Source organism: Panicum virgatum, chromosome 5K (assembly GCF_016808335.1).
Source record: "Panicum virgatum strain AP13 chromosome 5K, P.virgatum_v5, whole genome shotgun sequence".
In the NCBI taxonomy this organism is placed as follows: Eukaryota; Viridiplantae; Streptophyta; class Magnoliopsida; order Poales; family Poaceae; genus Panicum; species Panicum virgatum.
The window spans coordinates 8,773,549-8,793,608 of NC_053140.1; the positions used below are offsets into that span (position 1 = coordinate 8,773,549).

The 20,060-nt window shown below is 43.4% G+C and overlaps 1 protein-coding gene across 1 annotated transcript; it reads left to right on the forward strand.

Moving 5' to 3' along the window:
* Positions 1 to 16,653: 16,653 nt before the first annotated feature.
* LOC120706125 (transcription factor MYB62-like) lies at positions 16,654 to 18,577 on the forward strand. The gene is made up of 3 exons (XM_039990697.1): positions 16,654 to 17,044; positions 17,161 to 17,290; positions 17,428 to 18,577. The coding sequence occupies exons 1-3, from the start codon at positions 16,879 to 16,881 to the stop codon at positions 18,206 to 18,208; spliced, it is 1,077 nt and encodes a 358-aa protein (XP_039846631.1). The 5' UTR covers positions 16,654 to 16,878; the 3' UTR covers positions 18,209 to 18,577.
* The last annotated feature ends 1,483 nt before the right edge of the window (positions 18,578 to 20,060 follow it).

The window sequence follows — 20,060 nt, forward strand, 5'->3', positions numbered from 1 at the left end:
TACCATCGACGAGCTGGCTGCCTGGCCCTAGCTCACCTCCCGTCCCTACAGAGCATCACTGTTGGGATAACAGTCATCACTTCAAAATTCAGAATGCGCATCAGTTCAGTGTCTAGGACTACCAATTGTGGGAGGCAATAATAGTATCTGTTCATTGAACTGACAAAAGTTTAATCCGTTACCAAATTACTTGTCTCAAAATTATGTGAATATATATCTGTGTTATACTAGAAAACTTTGTACATACATGGTAATGTAAAAAAACAACATAATTGAGAGACCGGGTGTGGCCACTCTAGAGAGATGAGTGATTGACAACTGCTTGGTGTATTGATGCATGTTCTAGGACCACTAGTAGATAGGTGGGCTTTAATCCCGATTAAGAACAAGCTTTAGTCCCGTTTTCAACCAAGACTGTGGATCCAAAACTTAAAGTTCCGGCTTTTAGTCCCGGGCTACGCAATCGGGACTAAAGTCCTCTCTCGAGAACAAAAAAAAAAGTCGCGAGGAATCTTTTGTGGTGCGTGAGATTCAAACTCAGAACCTTTGGCATCATGGGCAGATTGTTTGCTACCTCATCTACACAACAAATATGATAAAATCTTTGATGCTTTCCTTTTGAATTCACTTGTGAGGGACCTTTAGTCCCCGTTCGTGACAATTGAGGATGGCTGCATGCGTCTTCTTTCAACTTTGTGAAAGGGAGTGCATGCTTGTGGTCGTGGGTCCCACATCTGCATGCAGCTTGTGCAAGTTTCCCGGCCACTTTCCTTTGCGTGAGTGAAATTTTGAAAAGTCTGTGGTGGGGCCTAGCTTTGCATGAGATTACTATTGGCTGGACTCCTATGCGCGGCCACGCCACCGGCATTGGTGCGGCCGTGTTCCTCCGCCCTCCGATGCCGGGACCAAGCTCACCCATGGCGGCTCACCTTCTCCTATCTAGATCGGCTCAATTCTCTACCTAAACTGAAAGGGGAACCCATGAGAAGGTAACTCCTCAAATATTGGATATCCTGGCATGTTTTCTCATTTCTTTTTTATTTTGCAATTTAGGAGGTCAGATAATTCTGAAACATTGGCGTTTGGTTCAGAACTACCAAGTTGAACATTTTTGACTTGGGAGTATCCATTCAGAAGTTAACTGGTATTAGAATGATATATGGGCCCCCAATGAAATCACGATCCATATGGGATATATAGTGAGAAAATTGACTATTTTACACTAGAAAAGATGGAGTTTGCTCATTTGACACGGGAAGATTAAAACTTGCCTATATGTCCACATTTAAAAATTTTGTTGCTCATTTGACACTTTGTCCATTTTTGTTAGTTTCTGTTGTTATAGGTGTGCCCCCGGCTGCGCCAAATGACCAAAATGCCCTTTGGGCCACACACGAAGAAACAGGGGCTGCCAGGACCAAGAGGCCACTCGGGCTGGGTTTAAGTGTAAAGGTGGATTCTTTCCAAGGGATTTTTTACAAAAGGACCAAAGACACACATGAAAGGATACACATAAAAGAAAGAAATTGTAGGGTCTTGTTGCAAAACGACCTTTCTTCTTCTCTCCACGGCCATGGCTGATGCTTGCGCGTGGGGAGAAGGGGTTCCTGCCCGGCGGCGCGGCTCCCACGGCCGCCGCCGGCGGCGGCGGCCGAAGGGTGTCTTGCGTAGGCGCGCTCGAGCGTATCACGGCCTACTGTCTTGCGGGGCCGGCGCGGTGGCTTCCGCGGCAGGGTACGTGACCGGGGGAATGCGGTGGGAGAGCACCCAGCGCGAGGGGCGCGGCCTGCTGGAGTGTGTGATGGGCAGAGGGGGTTCATGAGGTGCTATCCCCATGGGGAGTCGAACTGCGGCGCCGTGGTTTGGGCTAATTTCTCAAGGGCGAAGCTCGAGCTTGAGCTCGGCAATGGCGGCTGTGGGTCCAGAACAACAGCTGACACCCTTCCCTCTCTCTGTTTCCCCTCGCGTGGTCAGGCCCCAGCGGCCGGGCGTTCAGCAAGCAGCGAGTAAACCACCAAAACATTCGGGAGTAAAGGCCACCATGGCCAACCTCGAACCAAGCACGTGCCCTGCACGCCATCGCTGGTGCGATGCACGCCGTGGCGCCAAGCCCTTCCACAGCCACCTCGTCGCCGCCGGCCGCACCCGACGTCTCGTCTCCGGTCACCTCGCGCCTCTCATCCGCCACTCCGTCGTGGCCCAGCACCGTTTCCCTGCCCCGGCATCACGAGCAGGCGCTGCACGCCGCCGTCATCGTTCCGCCGGCCTCGACGCCGAAGTTCGTCTCCGTGTCGCCGGCCACCTTCGCCTACTGCCACAAACACCAGTCACTCCCGGGTGCCGGTGCCGCGCATCCGTGCCGGCCGCACGCTGCCTTGGTCGTTTGGTCATTTGGTGCAGCCGGGCCCACACCTATAACAGCAAAAACTAACAGAAGTGGACGGAGTGTCAAATCGTCAGCAAAATTTTCAAATGGAGACATATAGGCAAGTTTTGATCTTCCGGTGCTAAATGAGCAAACTTGATCTTTTCTGGTGTCAAATAGGCAATTTTCTCATATATAGCCCGGTGTAGAGGTGCAGTGGGGACCCCTATGGGTCGCAATCGCCGACTTATAAGGGGGCGATTTATTGGATTTGGATCCCCTCTCATATGGCAACAAGAGTTTATTCTTGCAAAATGTTAAAACAACATTCAAAATATTTTAAAAAGTAAATTATAAAAATAGGAAAAACTCCTTCCCAAACTCTCGTAGTGAGTGTTATGAAGAAATAGATTAGTGATCAATTTCTGTAATAGTTAATTAGATTAATTAGGCGGTTACCTTTCTCGAAAGGGCCAACTCTCGAAAGGGCCATACCGAAGGTGCATGTTCCTTTGGCCTCCTTTGATCTTGTATACAAACAGTGATCTCTATCAATCAATACAATCAATCACTTTAAAAAAACAAAATCCACTTTTGATGTTAGCCTTACTAGCAAAAATGGTTTGGCTGCCATTTTGCCTTTCTAGACTAGGCCAATATGAGCTTAAATACAACCATCATTAATTAAGCATCACTTAATTAAGAGGATCTGATTTTATTATAATTAAAATAATTGCCAATCAACAAAATAGATAAATTATTTATGTTCACATATACAATTTTCTGGTCTCGAAAGCAAACAATGTATAGGTATAAAAACTCTACCATACAAATACTGTTAGAGTCCACGACTAAACCAGAAATCATAGACACAGAAAAATTATGTAAACATTAAACAGTAATCATAGACACAGAAATCTCCGCAATATAATGTATTATGATGCAATTTCTAAAGACCCATAGGTCTCAAAAACTATCTATTTACCCATAGGTCTCAAAATATTTTAAAAAAGTAAATTATAAAAATAGGAAAAACTCCTTCCCAAACTCTCCTAGTGACTTAGTGAGAACCCATCATTCCAGTCCCGAACCTGCTTTGCGCCCGCCAGCTACTCTCCCGAAAGCGGTTTTTTCTTTTTTATATTTAAAAAAAATTAAAATTTCAAAAATATATGTCGGTTTTGGAAAATTTCAAAAATATACCCCGGTCGCCCTATGGGGGGCGACAGGCCTCAAATGTAATTTTTTTTCCTTCAAATTTGCAAAGAAGTCCCTGGAGAAAAAAAAATTGGGAGGCCTGTCGCCCCCCCAACGGGCGACAGGCCCCTGTCGCCCCTCCCAGGGGCGACCACCAGCCGGTGGGCCTGGCCTACAGGCGCCAGGGGGGCGGTCGCCCCTCCTGCGGGCGACAGGGGGTGTCGCCCCCCCCCCCTCCCCCACGGGCGACCGGGTCAGGCCGCCTATATAAGACCTCCCCCTCATTCCCTCCTCTCATTTGACCTCAAAAAATCCAAAAAAATCCAGAAAAAAGAGAGGGGTGAGAAGAATGGAAGCGGCGAAGCTCTGTCGAATTCTGCATTTGTGATCTACCGGTAACTTCCGTATAACTTCGTTGATATTGTATAACAATTTGATTTAATTAGCAGATTAGCTGAATTAGATTTGGTGCTTTAGAACACTAGTTTAGTATTACAATTTGAGTACTATTACAGACTTTTTCAAATAAAATAATTATACATTAGAATAGAATTATGATAGTACCTTATTGATATTGCAGTATAAGACAATAGAATTATATCAGTACCAATATTTTCACGCATCGATTTGGTATACGATATGTGCATTGCTTAAATTATTGTTTGTTATTTGGCGCACCACACTATAGCGCCAATGTCTTCGTCAGGATCAACCTACATTCCGTGGAGCAAGTGTAAAGCCACCGTACCCAAAGGATTTGATGTGCCAATGTGCTTCTGCGGTTCGTTATGCAAGTTCATGCAATCTGAGGTTTTAGGAGATGACTACGGCATGAGGTTCTTTATGTGTGAGAACTACGAATATGATCCACCTAAGCGATATGGCAAAGACCAGGCCAAGGTAGCGGACAACATACGCTATTTTTCTATATGACCTAACATTGAGTTATGATTCTAACTTGTGTTGGACAAAGTCTCATCCGCCTCTTTGTGATTTTATGCAATGGTTCGACATCGTGCAGTTGCAGCAGGCAAAGGACATTGTGGAACAAAAAGCAAGATGGGCTGCAGAACGTTGGCGCCGAATGAAGCACGAGGAACAGCAAGAGGAGAAGCGCAACAAAGAGCAAGAAGAGATCCGCAAGAGGATGGAGGAGGTGGATCGTAAGGCGGCGGCCGAACGTGAAGCTGACAGGGAGAGAAAGCGAGAGAGGGCACGCCGTGCGAAGGAAGCCGGGCCCGAAGCAATTAGGAAGGGCAAATATCCTAGGTGCACTCTGTAGAGTAGTACCATGTAATCCCGGCATTTTACATTCCATAAGGCATGGTAGGTTTAGATGCAACAAGAAATTATCTTGTCGCGTGCACATGCCACTGCAATTAGTTGTTTATGTTTTAAGTTGAGAGCTTAACTCTGTGTGTTGTAGCCTTTACCATTAATTTGCAGTTGTAGCCGGGAGTCTATGAAATCTTTAAACTTTTCCTTAATATTTTCGGAGCTTTTCATGTCACTAGAATACTAAAAACCACACATTAATATAACGATAAGAATTAAAAACTAAGAAATACATCAGGGTCTGCTGCTAAAAAGCTCGAATAGCTCAAAATAGGAACCAAAGTGTATCTAGCTGCGAGTACGAGATCACAGGTTGCCACTGCTCAGCACGGCGATCACGGGTTTCCCAAATGTCCCATTCTTTGCCCAGACATACGTGACAAAAGACGACAACCCAATAGCAGTGCTCTTCCACCATTTCAAAAAGATGTGACAAGACGGCAACCACACCAGCTCACCTTCAAAGCAGTCTCTCTGGCGAGGACGACGGACCTGTCATTCTACAGCGAAGGTCTGTGGCGTGTAGTGGGGAAGGCGGCTTCTAGGCGCGATCGACCGAGCGGCAGCAATGCAGTGCTGTGAGTCTGCATGCACAGAGATGCATCGAGTAGTCATTTCGAGCATCGAATCTAGCCTTTTCAGTGTTAGGTCAGCTAGCCTCTTCACTGTGTTGTCATGTAGGTTTTTTAGGTGCATTTACACTCCACACTCCGGGTATCAGACCTTTGTGCGCCTATAAATACTCCCAAGTTTGTGAACTCCCAGCACAACTCAAACACCAAACCTCATTATATACCCAATGTCTGGAGGTGGGTCTAGCGGGAAGAATTACTATGGTTTTGGGAAAGGAAAAGGGGGAAGAAAGGGAGACCCCATAATATGGGAGGGGCCTCTTGGACCTGATTCCTTTCCGGAACCAGTGTTTGAGTTTCCGCCACAGCACAAGAGTGAATTTACCAATGAAACTCCTCTTCGACAATACGATAACCGTAGAGAACCGTGGCCAAAATGCAGACATGGTGCGGACTGCTTAGTGCAGATGTGCACCGACGGGATGGATGGCGGTCGGCGTTTCTTTAAATGTCCACACGCATGGGTAATACTCGGTTGTTTCATTTCTTTATCTTCAATGAGACACCTTACATGGAATTTGTTTTGCAGTCTTCCGATGCTCCAGAAAACTGTGGTTTTACTAGGTGGGTAGATCCTGCACCAATTGATTCTGTTCAGGAGTTCATCGAGTACCTCCAGATAAAGATCTTTGATCTGGAATGTAAGGTGAACCATTATGAGGAAGTGAGCGAGGGTAACAAAGACGACGAAGATGATGATACCAGCAATGCAGCCGGTTCACAGGATGAACCATGCACTATTCCTTACTGCAACTGCTCTTGTGACAAGAAGAAGGGCCATGCGCCTCCGGCACCACCGCCTGCACCACCTGCAATGGGTGGATACTGCGGAGAAGGCTCAACGCAGTTTGCTACGTGGGGGTACGGCTACTAGGACTACCCTAGTGCTAGTGACATGCTGCATCATTGTGTTTGTTCTGTTTTTTTTTAAATTACCTAAGGCATGTTAGGTTAGTCCGGAATCTGTTTACCGTAGTTTGCAACGGGTTCTGACATGCCACTGCATGTGTGATGTGTGTTTCATTATCGTTGTATTATGATGTAAAATTTGGTGGTTCACATTACGTAATGCATTTCTTAGTTCTTATTTCTTATCGTTATATTAATTACATGTGTGCTTTTTAAAATTCTAGTGACATTAAAAGCTCCGAGGGCCATGTCCGTGCCCAGCAGAGGCCTAAGAGGGTCCGACGCATTGGGGTGGTTAGACATATCTGATGTTTGTATCTCTGATGTTTATTTGTAATGAGATAGTTGTGGACCGCTTATTTATACACTTCAACGTTCGCCTCTGATCACTCTCGTATTTTCCATTACAATCAATAGATGATATGTTTATACTTCGATGCTCCATTACGACTAAGTACGATTCAAACTCGACATTATGTACATGTCCAATGAATGCAAGTTTGGTACGAGACATACATACAAGCATAATACAACATTAACAATACTAAATGCGAATACATCTTAAACCGATGAGCATCATATGTTATAGATCATGGCATGAAATCATCTAGGTGTATAATTCGGCAGAGCTTCGCCGCTTTTCTTCTCCTCACCCCTCTCTTTTTTTCTGAATTTTTAGGCTCAAATGACAAAGGGAATGGCGGGGACCCTGTCGCCCCCCCAACGGGCGACAGGCCCCCCAATTTTTTTTCTCCAGAGACTTCTTTGCAAATTTGAAGGAAAAAAAATTACATTTGAGCCCTGTCGCCCCCATAGGGCGACCGGGGTATATTTTTGAAATTTTCCAAAACCGACGTATATTTTTGAAATTTTAATTTTTTTTAAATATAAAAAAGAAAAACCGCCTCCCGAAAGGCCGTCCGGGCTTGGCCCAGATAACAACAGCAACAAGAGAGTATCGATGACGACCGGGCGGCCCAACAAACGCGGACACGGGCTTCATCAGGGAAATGTAGTTTCGGCCTGTGGGCTGCTGTGTCCGATGCTATTTGTTTCTTTTTTTTTTTGAACGGTATGCGATTTGTTTCGACGACACATCATGATTCATGACTCATGAGGGCATGAGGCAGGAGCAAAGCATGAGGCGCTGTGATGGAGACTTGTTCGGAGAGTTCAAATCGGTGAAGTAGACTTATGCATTGTTAATATTTTTAATGATATTTCTCACGGTAAAAAGTCAGGTATCAATTATTGCATCTCTGTATTTTTGGTGATCGATTACCTTCCTCCTTAGTGTATCCTAAGAATTATTTTAAAATATGCTTACCAAGAAAAAGTCAAGATTTAAAAAACACAATATTTGTGGACCGAGAGAGTTTCATACTGTCCCGCAAAATTACGGTACGACCGGTTCCTTCTTAAAATTACTACCAATAGCGCTATCAATATTTTTTAAGAATGGCAAGAAGAAAACAATGCAATTCGTAGGAAGTGGATATAAACTAGGGTTATCTAGGAGCGACATAACATAGGACAGTCGAAGCTGGTATTAAAAAGTTATCCATTTCGTGCCAAGCTAGATTTCCCAACATTGCCAAAGGATGCTAGCCCAGTTGGTTAGTCACTCCGACGGCAAATTTCCGACGCCAAAGGAGTTCGACTCCCCGTGGGAGCAAATTTCAGGCTGAGGGTAAAAAAATCCCCTCGCTGGCCCCGTGTGCCAAAGCACTGGTTGTGAGACGACCCAGGTCGGCCTGAGGACCCTTACATGGCCCAGGCAGGTAGTTCCCAGGGGTTACGTCTCCCAGTGTCAGGGCGGGGCCAGGGTTCGGGGATTTTCTTGGTCGGAGAAGCCGAGGCTTCTTCTTAAGCTAATACCGGTGGGGCGGTCTTTCCTCACCCGGCCGAGTTTTTTTAGATTTCCCAACATTGCTTCTTCTTTTTCTGATGGTTAACCAAAATACTTTTCTTGGCAACATGCGGTACGGACGACGGTAGTTTTCGGCAGTTCGGTGTCCCCTACTTTCCTATTAAATTGCAGCTTGCGTACACGACATGTTCATGCATGTACCTGGCCGGCAATCCAGTCCCAACTGGCACTTAACCTACGGACACATTCCCATCCAATGCAAGCGTACACGTACTGATGGGAACTTGGAGCTAATCTCGTCAGTAATCCCAACAGGATGCATCCAAACATGCTTATGTTTTTCAGGCGACACTGTCAAACAAATGAAAATATATCTGTCCAAAGAGAGATTACACATGCATGCATCTGCATGTTCTTTGCTTCTCATGATTGTTGCACAATAACCGGCTAGGTTTGACAGATTTGGGCTCTGAAGAAGAATGCGCTGCCATGAGCCGGGCCGGCCGGCGAGACAGGCGGAGCTGAGAGAGGAGAGAAGCAGGCAAGCAGCTGGAATGTGGCCAGCAGGTGACGGCGATCTATCTGGATAATCACTTCATTTACTCATGGGCGGTTGTCCGATCCTCTGTGTTGCGGCAGTTTATTGTTAAACTCCATTGATTGGACTGCTGGTAAGATTACTTGCTGCTGCTGGCGGCGATTTACGTATGCAACAGGTCACTGGCTATTTGATAATAGAACACCCAATCAAGATGGCCAGGAGAAAGGTCCATCTGATGCGTCCGAATAAGAATAAGCTACTCTCTACATAGCTACTAGCAAATGTAGGGGGCGTCGATCTTTTCCAGCTACTTGAGCTCTCTCTTTTTGGTTCTCGTTAAGATTTGGATGCTGTGCCAAGCTCTTTTTCCTAGCACCTAGAGCTAGTTATCTAGCTGGGATTCCACTAACCCTGATCCGGTTCAGTACGTCTGAATTGAATATGGTATACAATGGTTCTCCTTCTCCAAGCAGCAGCAGGAACAGTATGGAAACGTGCAGAATTACTCAGGCATTATGCGTGATGGAAAAGCATAGGTGCAATATAATTAAGGAGTGTGGTCATGATCATCTAGCTATATATCAGTCAAGAGATGTGTGCAAGTGCAGGGCGATCAGACTTAGGCTTTAATCCCTGTATGGGTGCATAGTCGTCGTCGTCGACACATATTCGCTGGGAATAAGCAAGGCTGGCCGTGGAACATAAGCAAGAGTGGCGTGTTCAAGTTACGGTCGTCCATGGACTTGTCACTTCAGCTCCTGCCACGTTTGAGCGACCACATGCCGATCGATGATCGACGACGGTCGCCGTCGCCGTCCGCGGCGTCACGGTCGTCGTCGCCGTCGTCGGCGTCGTCCGCGCGAGGTGTGCGTGTAGGTAACCTACCCTAATGGCCATAGGCTTGACTCTTGCGATCAGAGAGCCACTTGAGCGGAAGAGGCAAGTGGAAAAGACGTTGGTATCATCCGATCCGTGCATGGGGGGATGGAAAAGGGGTTGAGGAAAGATTCAATGGTGGCGATAGACCTCTCTTCTCTCCTTTTATCATCATGTGCACCAGTGAAAAAGAGAGGGAAATGGCGATCGCTTTCGGAGGGATTAGAGGAAGCAAACCAGCAGCTCGGGTGAAAACCTGGCTGCCATGTGTCGACCGTGGAACGCAACCAAGTGTTGGTTTCAAGGTCCCTTCAGGTGAGGTCAAATCAACGTAAAGATGCTTACACGTACGGCAAGCAAGTGGCCTGGTAACAGTAGTGTTTTGCACAATATGAAAAAACCAATCTAATCTAATGAACTAGCAAGGCAGCCCATGCAAATAGTGCGGGTAGCTAGTCTTTTGCTAATTTTTATGTTTCCTCTCTCCTAAAATATAGCAATGTTTAGAAGTCATATATTTTCATCTTTAATCTACAAGTCCTTCAAAAATAATTAATTTTAAATAGAAATTTATATGTTACGATAGTTGGTTTCATTATTGATCAAAACTAATATTATTTCTATTTTATCAATCTTTATATTTTTACTATTAGAATTGGAAAAAAATCTAAACTTTGCTATATTATGGGACAGAGGGAGTAATTCCATATATGTTCCATGAAGGATTTACCAATGTCTTCTTTGGTCTCATGTATGGAAGATTAAATACACTAGTGACATCTTTCGGCTTCCTAACACATGCAAGTAGATGTACAATGTCGGGGGCCACTCTATTATTGACTTGCGGGTTTAGGATTACACATATTAGTTTAACATTTAGGAGTCACACAAATCTATCAAGACCTATATTTAGATAAAATGAAATGAGATTTCTGCCATATATAGTCTTGTTTCGATCTTAGGACTAAATTTTACTCCTTGAATTTGGCACGGACTAAGTAGGATTAAATATAGTATTGCTAAATCACCTGTATAGATAATAGCGATAATTAGAATCCATTAGCCTTTGATTAGACCAGGATTACTCCATAATCACATGCCTAACTAATTTTTAGTCCATCCAAATAGGATCTATGTATATGATACGACCATCTATCTATTATATTAATAAAAGAGTATTAAAAAAAGCCACCACATTCGCCGAGAGAATATAGAAATTCTTACATTAATTTAAAAAGGAGGAGGATTTACATTGTTAGATTTTATGAAGATCTAACAGTCTAAACTAACTCAGGAATCCATATAAAATATGATTAATAAATAGCTAATATTGAAATAAAAAAATAAGATATTACAAAAGAGTCAATACCAAATATGATTAGTAAATAAATAAATTTGGAATTAGAAAAATAGGGAAACTCAATTGAGAATCCATGACAAATGTGATTAAATAAATATCTAATTTCAAAACTAAAAATTAAGAAAAATTAGGACATGACCAAAGAGTCCATATCGAATATGATTATTAAATATATAAAATTTTAATTAGAAAAATTAAAAAATTAGAACTTCATGAATATCGAATGCAGTTAGCAAATAGCTAAATTTGGGATTTCAAAAATACGAAAATTAAAAATTATTAAAAATGAATTACTATTAGTGAATAATTAAATTAATAATTTAAATCATAAGGAAATTAGTAGTTAACCAAAGAGTTCATATCGACTAATAAAGAGATAAATTCTAGAATTAAAAATAGAAAAAAATATTAATTGATCATGTAGCAATTAAGGAGCAAATTAGGAAGGATAACAGTTAATTAAATAAATAGTATAGGTCTAATATAAATAGTAAATGACCAAATTTGAGGTAAAAAAGAATGAAATTTCACAAACATTTTGTGCCAAATATGATTTTAAAATAGCTCAATTTAAAAATAAAATTAATAAATTTATTAGTTAATTTGTATATGAATTGTTTTTATAAAATAGCTAAATAAAAATATGGTTAAATAAAATTAATACAGAATTGAATTTGTAATGCAAATAAAATGGATGATCGAGAGATAAAATTTAGGAGAGAAGAATGATGATGTGATCTAGAGTAAAGCAATTCAGACATTAAAATTTATCATGCATGCCACCTATAATGAGGATGTGTCTTTGATGACTTCTGGGTAGTAGATAAAGATCCTTAGGAGAAGCTGAGGAGGGAGAGAGAGAGAGAGAGAGAGAGAGAGAGAGAGAGAGAGAGAGAGAGAGAGAGAGAGGAGGAGGAGGAAGTGGGGAGTATAAAGGATAATGCGACACGTTGCCAGCTACAATAATAATTTTTTTTACTTAGGCACATGATTCATTTTGGAAAGAAGATGCAACTGACATATAATATGGAAACATGCATACATAGCGCTGTAGTAAGTAGAGATCGAAGATCGAAGAAAAGAAAAGAGACTTTGATACAACAAGAACTAAAGAGGATTTCTCCACTCCTCATTAATATTTCGGTGCAAACTTAAATTTAATTCTATATATTAGTGTTGGTAATACACGTCGAATCACTCACATAGATATTTTTTTCAAAAAAAATCTATGATTCATTTATCATCATAGCTAAAACTCCCAAACAAAAATGTTCGCACCTGGTCCAAAAATAAACAAATATATCCCTTACAAAAATATAAATATTTAAATATATTTTTTATAAGGTACTCTTTTCTAAAACCATGTTCCCTAAAGATATGCTATAGAATATGATGATGAAAAAACATATATGATAGTTCTTGATCGACACTGTACGATTACAACAAAAGTTACAATGGGATGACTAAATCAAAATCTATACATCCATTTACTTTGAATTAAAAAAACCATAAATATGAATTAAAAACTAGCCAAACGTGTTATATTTGCGCGGGCCATCTTGCTAGTTAAACTATATATATTGTTAAGAGCGCTCATACCCCTCCATACATGCCTACACACATCCATATGTGTGTAGGCACTAGCACATGAGGGAACCATTATTTTTTGTAAATAATTTTTTATATATGATATCTTATTCCGGAGAAAAAGGATAGTTCCTCGTGATGGGCTCAAAACTGCCAGCAAAGTTGCACACAAAGCTGTGCCTAATTATTTCTAATTGATTAGCCATTGCTGAATTGCATTATATTCATCCTATAAACTTATTTCTTCCTTCACTCGAAAATATAAGTCCTTCTACATTTATCCTAAGTCAATATTTTATAGTTTTAACTTTTAATATAAAAATATTTATATATAGTGGCAGCACACGAATTGGAAGATTAATTAGATTCATTATTAAAAAAACTTTCATAATGTGTAGCTATTTTCATCTAACATAATCTTTTCTTATAGACATTGCTAGTCAAAGTATGATGTTGGAGACAGCGCCGATGTTTTAACAGGCTTGTATTTGTGGTTGGAGGAACTGTGTGTTTTTTCAGAATAGTTTTTGCTTGCACAATTAGGCATATATAGCTTGGTTAAATGCAGGGCTAGAGAGTGGTCTTCCACATAATTTATATCTGGTATGCTTAATTAGATGACATGCATGCATGCATCTGAACTGACTCTTGTAGAGCTGCTCACTCCAATGTGACATGTCAATTGATGTGGCATCAAGGCTCAGTTAGGACGTAAAACTAACCAACAAGGACCATGCAAAAAAAAGGACCACGCACGAGCCAGACAAAAAAAAATGCAATTGGATGTATTTTGATGAGACCCGTGAACACAAATGCATTTCTGCACGTAAAATTACTGCACAACACGTCAACACCTATATATAATGCCAAAGAAAAATGAATAATTCACAATGCGCAAGCTATATAACCATTAAATTAAGAATTTTACAATGATTGAAAAAAAATGAGAGCCGTCCATCTAACAGAATCATATGATGGTCAAGGTAGTAAGTACATAGACTAAAGTACCTGGTGGTACAAAAAAAATATGAGACTATGTACCAAAAAAAACTAGGACCAAATACCCTTAACGCTATTAATTGGATTTTTGAAACTACCTTCCATAGATCAACAACCATGAAAAATTTAAGGAAAAAGTACATGAAAAGACCCTCTGGTACTTGATGACAATCATTGTAACAAAGCTCTTAAATTAAAAAGAATCGTTTTTTTTCAGATTCTAAAAAAGATGTAAGCTGGCCTGTACCAAGACTACAGTGCATGCTGATGGAAATGCTTTTTAGTAGTATTAATTATGGAGTGAGCGTTTGGTGATACATACGGATCATAACTCCTTGGTCACGGTATGTAGTGCGTGGTCCATAGCGAAAGCTTGCATTGCCGGCACACAATAAACGCAAGTGTAAAATTTTGGACCACCAATTGTAATTTTTTTTCTCCCTTTCGTGCTAGTTGTTGTTTGTTACTTTCAGCTGGCTAGAATTATCGCGAGCATTCCTAGCTAGAGTAGGACTCGATCGATCAGCAACCTAGGTTGGTCCATTTAATCTACAACTAGCTAGCTACATGATCTGTACCATCACGCACGTTCTAGTTTATAGATTATTCCAAGGACAGTTGTAAAAGCAGCAGGTTTTGCAGCTAATAATTGAAGGAACTAAACCACCATGGATCACCACAAATTAGCACAGATCCGTCTGATCGTACACCTGGTACGCTGTGTTTCTAGACAATACTGTAGCACACGCATTATCCTTGGTCGAAATGCTTGCTATTTTGTAGGCTAAATGCATCACTTTCGAATACCTCTTTTAGGATGAAGGAAGTACAAAAGCTCTCAATGCAAGACTCAAGGGTGGTGTCTCACACGTACCGATTGCTCCATGTTCAGGCTGGACTTTGAAACACTCATGCCCCCCAACAACTTTGGTATATACTCCATCCGTCCCATAAAAAATTGCAGTTCTAACTTATTAAAAAAAATTATATAAGAGTGCAATCTTAGGACTTGGGCCACAGCCCACAAGTGCGGTCTACTTAATTACCTGGCATATGCCTAATAATCAGGGGCGAAGCTAGCATTGAAATGACCCTGGTGCACTGTCCATTACATAGAAAAAAAATTATATTATTTACATGGTAAAAATTGAATTAACTATTATAGATTTGATTTTTACCATGGTGCATGTGCACCAGGCAAAGTCAATGTGGCTTCGCCACTGCTAATAATCATGTGTCCAAGATAAGTTTTACAGTAGTACCAAGATTTACGCTGGTAAAAAAAGAAAGAGAGCATGCCTTATAATCGCACTGATCTGTCTGAAAAAAAAACTATAATTGCACTATTTATAGGATGGAAGGAGTAAAATATAGTAAATGCCTTATATATATGTCATGTTAAATCAACCAGCTAATGACCTAGCAACAACATTAAATTTGGTATATATACACACAGTTTAGCAACTAGGTTGTCTTGCAAAATTAGGGCTTGTTTTAGTAGGGAGGGATTAGACCCAATCGAAAGGGTTTAGACCTAATTTCTCGGCCCATTCTGACAAATAAACCCTTAATTAGCGTCAAATGTTCACTTCCAATCAACTGCAGCTACTGTGTGTTTCTTGTTGACTTGTTGTTTTTTATCGAACAGTTTTTATAGATGGCTTGCTGCTTAAAACAAATAATCTACATCGGGATAAATGTTCATCCATGACGCAATAATGGCCTGTCATTTGACTATATTTTCAAATACAGTCACGCATGCTCTAAGTAGAACTTCTCTCCAGACTTTAGAGTGATTTGTTGTACAGAAAATCTATTCAAGGAGGCTGCAACTTGCGAAGCCGCAAAACAACCACTTCTGATGACACAATAGGTGCGGCACAAGGATTTGACCGCCACTGTGTGTTCAAGCTTCTAAACCTTTGAATTGTTTTTTTACCAGCATGCCTGACAGTTAGGTCAAGAATCATTAGGTTCTACGAATATTTTATATGATTATCCAGGAAACCTGCGCAGGCATTCCTACCTAATCTTTGCTTACTCCCCAGGGTGCTGTCTCCAAAGTTCAGTGTTTCATTGGCTTTTTGAGAAAACAGAGCTGCAAAAGCCATATGCTTTGCCAGCAGAAGTCTCCCTGATTGATTGCTTATTCTTTGCTTGAAGTAGACAAGCTCTGGCCAGATAATTCCTTGTTTTAAATCGGTAAATTATTACGCACCACGTTGTTCTGATACAAGACAGATCAGTGTCGGTCATAGGCTCATAGTAGGCGGCTGCTTGAGTGAAGAAACATCTGTATTTCTTACTATGGAATGAAGTGTGTTTGCTTTGGACAAACATGCCACAATGATTTGAAGTAGGAATAAAAATAAAAATGCGATTGTAGCATGTATGCGTACGTGTCATGCAGTATTGATTTTGATCTTATCAGAAAGAATAATGACCCCTCAAAAAAGGAATAATATTTAGCAAGTTTGTATTTTTCGTGCTTTCTTTATCCCAGTCTATTCAGTGCAAAAGGAAGGAGGCGTGGTTCACCTCCAGCATGTGTACATCCAACAATTTGCCCATCTCTCCAAGTCACTCCCCTCTCTCGTCTAATCCCAATAGTGCAAGGGTGACAAATTGTTCAGTCAAACACGCTTCATGTAGGGAAGAATCTAAAGAGTGGGCACTATTTCAACAAAGCCTCTCTCTCTCTCTCTCTCTCTCTCTCTCTCTCTCTCTCTCTCTCTCTCTGCCTTTGGTGTGTTGCTGCACACTAGCACTACACTTGGCCTTCTTCTCCTTCATTCCCCTCTCTTCTCCATGCACAAGAAGTAAAGGTAGCCAAGGCAGCCACCAAACCACCCTCTCCTACGAGTCCTCAAGTCGTAGGACTTGGGATCCGAAGCTGCCCCCTGATCAGACATCCCTGCATATGATTGCCACAAGTCATTATAAAAGGGAAGCCACCAATAAGTTCTCTCTGTCTCTGCATGCAGCTAGGCCCCAATCCTCAACTTGTTGGTGTTCTTCTCCTTCTAGCTGATCATCTCTCACCTTTTCTTTTCCAAATCCCCAACACCTACACACCCACCCACAACTTTAAGGTAGCTGCTAGTGCTAGTGCATGGCTATATATATGCATCTATAAGTAGGTTGCACCCTCCCAGGGGATCACCATCCAACACCTTAGAAGGTGCAGCAGGGAGGCAGGCCACAATAATGTCTCAGAGGAAAGGGGCCATGGCTGCAGTGACGAGCAGCAAGCATGAGGAGGAGATGATGGAGCTCAGGAGAGGCCCCTGGACGCTGGAGGAGGACAACCTCCTCATGAACTACATTGCTTGCCATGGCGAGGGCCGCTGGAATCTCCTCGCCCGCTGCTCCGGTGAGTTCAACTCGTTGTTGATTTCTTTCGATCCATGCACACACCGGCTCCATTTCCCAGCTATTACTTGCATCTCCTCGCAATCTGATCTTGATCTGCTGCTTGGTTCAATTCAGGGTTGAAGAGGACCGGAAAGAGCTGCCGGCTCCGGTGGCTCAACTACCTCAAGCCTGACATCAAGCGCGGCAATCTCACGCCGGAGGAGCAGCTCCTCATCCTTGAGCTCCATTCCAAGTGGGGAAACAGGTAAGTGATGAACAATAAGCATCAAGTGTTAATATTTGTAATTATTTTGAGCGTGTAAAACATTACTGATGTGGATTATTATATTCTTGTGATCTTTTTTTCAAAAAAAAAAGAATAACATGTATGCATATGGGCAGGTGGTCGAGGATAGCGCAGCACCTGCCGGGGCGGACGGACAACGAGATCAAGAACTACTGGCGGACGCGGGTGCAGAAGCAGGCGCGGCAGCTCCGGGTGGACGCCAACAGCGCCGTCTTCCGCGACGCCGTCCGCTGCTACTGGATGCCGCGCCTGCTCGAGAAGATGGCCGCCACAAGCGCGGCGCAACAGGTGGATCCGGCGGCGCTGCTACACCCCGCGCACATCGCCGCCGGCGTGGGCGGCGGCGCCGCCTCCCCGCCGGTCCACGGCGGCCAGCACGACGCGACTAGCGCGCCGCCGGGAAGCGGGTACGGCGGCCACCACCAGAGCTACGCCGTCGACCCGAGCCCGAGCACGTCGACGTCCGGCTGCTCCGGCTCGACGCCGGCCGCCGCGCTCCCGCCGGTGCCCTGCTTCTCCGAACTGAGCTGGGTCGTCGACCAGTACGGCCCCTACGCCGACCTCGACGGCGCCGGCGCGTTCGACTCCTCGGCGCTGGGGAGCCTCGGTCTGGACGGGCTGGACCTGGGCCCGGCCGACGGCGACGTCTACCCCGACTCCACGCTGCTGGACTACCTCAACTCGGCCTGCACCGGCGGCGGCGCCATGGTGACGATGATGGGCGGCGGTGGCAACGCCGCCCTCAGCAGCTGCGGCGGCGCCATAATGGGCGGACACGACGGCGACTACGGGCCGTCGTCGTGGCGCACGGACGAGCTCTGCCAGGCGGCGGCGAGGAAGCTCGGCGATCATCATCAGTGGGGAGGAGGAATCTAGAAGCAAGCTAGCTCGCTAGAGGCATGATGGGTGCAGGTTGCTTCTTGCCACGCCTCTCTCCTAAAGCTAGCTAGCGATGATCGGGATGTCACACTAGTTAACTATATATCTAGTGGAGCTAAAGCTAGCAGCCAGTAGTCGATCGAGATACCAATTAATTACCAAGGCTTATTAGACGTCTCGGACGATGATCCATCGATCGAGCGCTCGAGATTCAGCCAGCTAGCTAGCTGTTAATTTGATCATCCATCGTTCATCATGGTTTGTTGTGTAGAATTAAAGCTGTAGTTTGTTGATGATGCACGTACGCGTACGCGTGCGTACACGTGTTGTCACTTTTAAATGGCGCGTGATTTCCATTTGGAGCTAGCTTCCACTGGTTTCTTGTGATCTGCTTCGTTTCGTTGTTGAAAGCTCGCGTACGTTGGTAGGAGGGTACGGTGTTCATCTGCTGGGAGATCAGAGACGACCGAGAGAGACAGGTCGTTGTCTTCAAGTGATCAGATGGTCTCGTGTGCTGGTGGGGTTGTGTACGTGGTGGGTGGTGGTGAAGGAAAAACACATCGATGATCGTCAGATGATCGGTGGTCGATGGATACGTACAGTACGTGAGCGATGGAGATGGTCTCGATCGTATACCTGCGTGCTCGCCAGGGAAAGTCATCAATGACATGTCGATTCGAGATCGATTCTCTCCATCGCCGTGTGGTGGCGAAGCTACATACAGACAGCTGGTGGCAACTGCTTTTTGGAGGGATCGATCGACGCAAGCTCACTTGGCTATAGCTTTAGACTGCACCTGTCCGTGGATTTGGAGTAGTAATAATAATGCACGGGCAGCGGGCAGCGGGCCGCTCTAGGTTTTTGAACTCTCCACACCAAACTGGGAGCACGCACCACCCCTTTATTTTCTTCCTCACCTAGGGTTATTTTTTTCACATCTCTAGTTAAGCCTACTTCGCACCCATTCTTTCTCGAAGTTATTAGATTTTTATTAGATTAAACAGTGTGACTCAGACACTCACAACGCACGCACACTCACACCCATATGAATACACGTACGCAAACATAGTCCTATGAACATCTTCGAAGACTGAGCCGGCAAATCCTTGAAGTTATTAGATGATATTTTCACGGCCCTAAGAACGAATATCATCTATTAAATTATCTCAAGAATATCACTTAGCTACTTTAATTTTTCTTTTTTCTCTTGATGTAGTAGGATGATATTCCACACCTCATGGATTTCTATTGTCGATCGTGCAAGAACGTTTATCGGACGGTTGGGTTTCCTTCAAGGAAGATAAATTTCCGCCGCCGGCCTAAATGTCGAGTTGCCAAGTCCTCTGTATCCCACACCAGTAGAAAAGAGATCATTGGTCCACCGCAAAAGTACTAAAATCATAGTGACCTGGTACTAATTCTAGCATTGATACCGGGTCATCTTCGTTTTGGTACTTTTGAGGTGGATGGAAAGGTCCAGGGACCATTTAGTATCGGTTGGTAACACCGCCCGGTACCTAAAGATGCTCCACGTGTTACTTCAAAAGAAAATATCTCCCTCTCAATTACAACTATTGTGTGGGTGAGATGGTAAGAGAGCTATTTGCGAGGCAAGAGGTTGCATGTTCGAATTCTGGCCACCGCACGCATGCGTATTTCGCGTGACTTGTGACTTTGAATGTGCGCGTGTGTTGACCTTTTCTCTTGGGTTTAATATTTTTTAACAAAAGTGAGCCTTAGGCATCGGTTCTTTATTTTACCTGGTGCTGAAGACCGAGACTTTTAGTATCGGTTTTGGGGTATCGGTTGGAAAACCGGTACCGATGGCCCTTTCTACCCGGTATTGAAG

Excerpts from the sequence above, each read along its gene's own strand:
- LOC120706125 (XM_039990697.1), top strand. The coding sequence starts at position 16,879 with ATGTCTCAGAGGAAAGGGGCCATGGCTGCAGTGACGAGCAGCAAGCAT. Across the intron at positions 17,045-17,160 it reads TCTCCTCGCCCGCTGCTCCG|GGTTGAAGAGGACCGGAAAG; the intron begins GTGAGTTCAACT and ends GGTTCAATTCAG. Across the intron at positions 17,291-17,427 it reads CATTCCAAGTGGGGAAACAG|GTGGTCGAGGATAGCGCAGC; the intron begins GTAAGTGATGAA and ends GCATATGGGCAG.